This window comes from Styela clava, chromosome 10, assembly GCF_964204865.1.
Source record: "Styela clava chromosome 10, kaStyClav1.hap1.2, whole genome shotgun sequence".
In the NCBI taxonomy this organism is placed as follows: domain Eukaryota; kingdom Metazoa; phylum Chordata; class Ascidiacea; order Stolidobranchia; family Styelidae; genus Styela; species Styela clava.
Genome location: NC_135259.1, coordinates 17,340,770 through 17,345,266, shown reverse-complemented (window position 1 = coordinate 17,345,266; position 4,497 = coordinate 17,340,770). Strand labels below are relative to the sequence as shown.

The 4,497-nt window shown below is 35.4% G+C and overlaps 1 protein-coding gene across 1 annotated transcript; it reads left to right on the top strand.

The window, feature by feature from the left end:
* Window positions 1–290: 290 nt before the first annotated feature.
* LOC120337845 (uncharacterized) lies at window positions 291–2,373 on the top strand. Its single transcript, XM_039405741.2, has 2 exons — window positions 291–374; window positions 957–2,373. Exons 1-2 carry the CDS (start codon window positions 355–357, stop codon window positions 1,603–1,605), a joined length of 669 nt encoding a protein of 222 aa, XP_039261675.2. The 5' UTR covers window positions 291–354; the 3' UTR covers window positions 1,606–2,373.
* Window positions 2,374–4,497: the final 2,124 nt, after the last annotated feature.

The following is a 4,497-nucleotide window of genomic DNA, read 5'->3' as shown; positions in this document are numbered from 1 at the left end:
ACAGCTGAACAACGCAGAGGAAATCATTTATTTTCGAAAAATAGTAAAATGAATTCAATGTTTTCATATCGCAAAGCTTTAGCAATGCAGGCTCTACCCTAATTGATTCCGCATTGCCTTTGCAACTCCTGAACAGCCCGCATGTAGTCGTTAGATTATGCAAAATGCGGTTTATGTATAAATATGTATTGCATATACAGAACTGCAAGAGATCGTTATGAAGAGTAAAGGCGTCCATTATTCAGGTCTAACAATAAATTATTTGTTTATTTTCAAAGGATTATATATAATTATTATATAAAATACGTCAAACCTACGTAACATTTCGTCAACGCACAAGGATTCTACAATCTCATGAAATTTGTCATACAAATGTAAGTATCGTTATATATGCTTATAATTCAGGCAGTGCTTTATGCTTGTTGTCTACACTCAAAATCAGTAACGGTACCGACTGGACCTCATAGTTCGGCGTACCCAATGTATGAAAAAGAACACAATCTATGCAAGCAATTTATTGACAGTGCACTTTATAATCACGTACGCTGCATGGTTTGCACAATACGATACTTTTTATCTAAATCCTTTTGGACCCGAAATTACAATAAAAATTGTGCTGTTTTATTCATATCTTTGAACACTGTTTATGAAATATGGGACGCTTGTATGCTTCTGTAGTGCCCACCTATTATTTCAGCAAACTGCGGTGCCTTACCGTACCGGTACCGATGCGCAATCTTCGTGTCTATATATTTTAGCATTACTCTCTTGTTGTAATAAATTATCCCCGATAGCGTTCACAGTAACAAACAAAACGGTTATTGCTTTCTTGTAAAATTTTCCACATTATCTTTTAAACTTTATCGTAGGGCTTTATATTTAAATGATTAAAAAAAAATCAAAAGACCAAATGTTATTTTTTTCCGCCATTTTTCTCAAATTATGTTTGTTTACAGGAAAGGACTTAAAGAAGCCTGTTCAGGGTGTTGTTTATTATTAGTTCCGTTTGCCCTCGCTTATTTTGTGGTTTTTATACTTCAAATACTAATTGATGACCCTGACACACTTGAATGGGTGGGTACAGTCGCCACCCCTATAACACTTTTCAGCTCTCTTGTTTGTGGTATATGTTTTTTCGACTATTGCCTACTGAGAAAACGAAGAAAAACAAAACAGTGCTCTGATATAAAAAGCGTCAGTGGAAACGTTCAAAAGGGCGATCAAGAAATGCAAAATACTGCGCCAGATCTCGAAAACATCGATGAAAAATGTATGGCACGAACGCTTTTGCCAAATGCTTTAAGTCACCAAGCATCATCTTCACCCAGCAACAGTACAAACTCACTGGCAATAAACTCTTGCAGCTCTAGTCTAAATCTCTATGATCCCCCAGCACACGTTGGCACGTATGTCACGCCACCAAAGGATAATAATCCTAGCATGCCACCACCACCTTACTGTCATTTTGCCAAAGGTTGCATTAAGGATATAAGGTTCAAGGAATCGCCAGAATCAGTTTCTTCTGAGGAACAACGAACTGAATGCTCAGTATCGCGATCAAGTGATAAAGATCCTCCCTGTTACGAAGTAGCTATGTCGATGTAGAAAATGTTCGGCCAACGATGAAATTTTGGAAATATATATATTGTTATATATTGTTGAATAAGCTTGATTTCAAAATTCCCATACGCGCCCTATTAATAAAATACGGCATATACTTTGTTTGAAAAAGTGGTTCCCAACTTTATTCGATGAATTCCTTCGTTTGACTTTTTTGGAACTTTTTATTCCTCCCTCATTGGGCATAAAATTGGGGCACAATCTAAATTTTACACTTCAAAAGTATATATTCAATGACACTGTCAAAAAGTATGTACAATAACAATTTTTAGCACTTCATTTAAAAGCTATTGCAACGTGAAAAGCGAACGCTGTTTATGTGCTACTTTGGTATGCGATTGTGTGATCTCGGTAATTTATTTAAGATTTAATTCTATAAAAATGTTTTCATGAAATTAAACGTTACGCAAGTGAGATCGCATACCAAAGTGGCATCGTAATTTGCATACTGAACTATTGTTTAATATTGCGACAACACATATTATAGTATTAGGACCCAGTACATGTAGTTATATATATATGGATATATTTACGCATTCATAAACGTGTTCACGTCTATATACAAATATTTGGCCGCAGTAAGTGAACTAAGATGGCGGACACCTGAACATAGTATGTGTATCAGGTTAGGCCATAATTTTAGTCCAATTTTTCTTATTTTAGTTCTATTACGAGTTTGAAAACTAACCAAGTGACTACCGTGGTATTTGTACCTGGGAATATGGCCCAATCCTGGTACACAACACATACTACGTTCCAGTGCCCGCCATCTTAGTTCACATACTACGGAAGTACATAATATTTTATAATATAGTTCTGAAACTATAAGCATGTACTCGTCTAATTAAGAGTTTGCCGAATAAACTTTCTACATGGTAAGTCTTGCCTTTATATTTGTATGTTTATAGTTCATAATGCGTGGCGTGAAATTAATTGAAGAAATAAACTAAAAGCTTCGTTCCCAACACGAGCAAATACGAAGTAGGAAGGAGGAGTAGATTCATACGTTTCGTAGGCGATATTTTGTTCGCTGACAATTTCTGCTGGTGTAAACGAGGCAGTGTATATATATTCGTTAGAACTCAAAGTAGGTTCCAGCCATTTGCGTTGAAAGAAGATGGACGACTTTTCTGAGTCAACACACACGACATCAGTAAGTTCAAGGTTGTCGTAAGTAGGGCTGGGCATTTTCGAATACCTGGTGATCTCAGAATCGAATCGAATATTTTTTTTCGAATCGAATCTCGAATACTTGGGAAATATATAATAGTAAGCAACTATTTTATTTTAATTGGACCTGTCAACAAATGAATTACGGAAAACATAGAATACATTACTCAGACGAATTACTGAGCGTCCATACTCTATAAAAAAAAACGTTTTATCAATAACTCACTACAGAAAATAGTCATATGTCACAATGGCGTTAGAAAAAATATGGCTTCAATAAAAAAAATTGAGAAATTCACCTCGACCATTGGCAGAAAGTAAAAAAAAAACAAGATGGTGGCGATTCGAAATTTTGCCCTGAACCGATTCGAATAATTTACTATTCGAATATTTGATTCGAAATGCCCAGCCCTAGTCGTAAGATGGCGTATTATCGGGGCTGAGATCCTTTGAGATACTTTGTTGTTGAATACAGTTGCTATCAGTGCTTCTTAAAATTCTGCTCAAACAGTTGTCTTCAATACGAATGCTGGTTGAAGTCAGGCTTATATCTGAATGTTGTATCGTCATGCATTCGTCATCTTCTCCCGGTTGGTGCATGGCAAACGCAATACCAGCGTTATTCGAATTTATTTCTTCATTGTCCAATGGTGATTCCGAACTTATAGTACTTATATTGCTACATCGTGGCAAGTCCAATGAATGAGAACGAGATGGCTGACGAAGAGTTGGGAAGGGGCGTAGTTGGTTTGAGACAACATTTAGATATGAATTTGTTCGAATTTCATTTTGTGGAAATTCTGACGATTTGTTTTTTTCGTTCACTTTGTGTGCATGCATATAAGCGACCATGTAGACAAATACAACTATAAACTCAAGAGCAAATCCGAGACCCATGATCGCTACAGTTATCCTATCGAAGCCACTAATTATAGCTGGTGCACTAATCGAGGCCAGTGCTAATAAAATAAACAGTACGAGGCAAATTATATTTCCTGTTGTCAATTTTCGACCTGAAATACGAAAATAAGAATTGATACAATATCTATGAACACGATATTCCCCACTCTTCCATTATAGGAAACCAATGCTTTGAACGTATACCGCGGATATTACTACTCTGATAAGAAATAAATTGTTTTATGATATTCATTATCAATAAATATTTCGTCATCTCATAGTTTGTTATGATTGAAAATTCGATTACAGAAACATGGTTAAATGCTACTTCAAAGCAGGAGAAAAGAACAGAAACAAAATTATTCGAAGCGTAATACATACTTCTCAGAATAGCTTGCCCATGCCCGTACTGTGCCTGAAGCTCGTAATATTCTTCCATGGAAGTTCCAGCCATTGTACAGTAGGTCTTTACTCCACGCTAATTTAATGTGCTCACAATCTGAAGGAAAATTTGAATTAGAAAAGGGGTCTGAATGCAAATCTCGCCCAAATGCATTGCTAAAATTAGAAATATAGGTCTTAAGTCTTTTAAAAATGGCAAAGGTATTTTATTAATACCATATATTGTTTTGCCATCACAGATGTAATAAATGAAGTAAAAATACTTGAACAATTACTAATTAAAAATAAAAACTAGTTAAGATATATTGAGAACAGACTTCATAACGAATTGAAATTGAAAAGGCACTTATTATCAACCTATCTAAATAAATGCAACACACTAAACATATTACCCTGCTACGTCAC

Coding starts and splice junctions, on each gene's coding strand:
- LOC120337845 (XM_039405741.2), top strand. CDS start 355: ATGAAATTTGTCATACAAAT. Junction 375..956: donor ATGAAATTTGTCATACAAAT/GTAAGTATCGTT, acceptor GTTTGTTTACAG/GAAAGGACTTAAAGAAGCCT.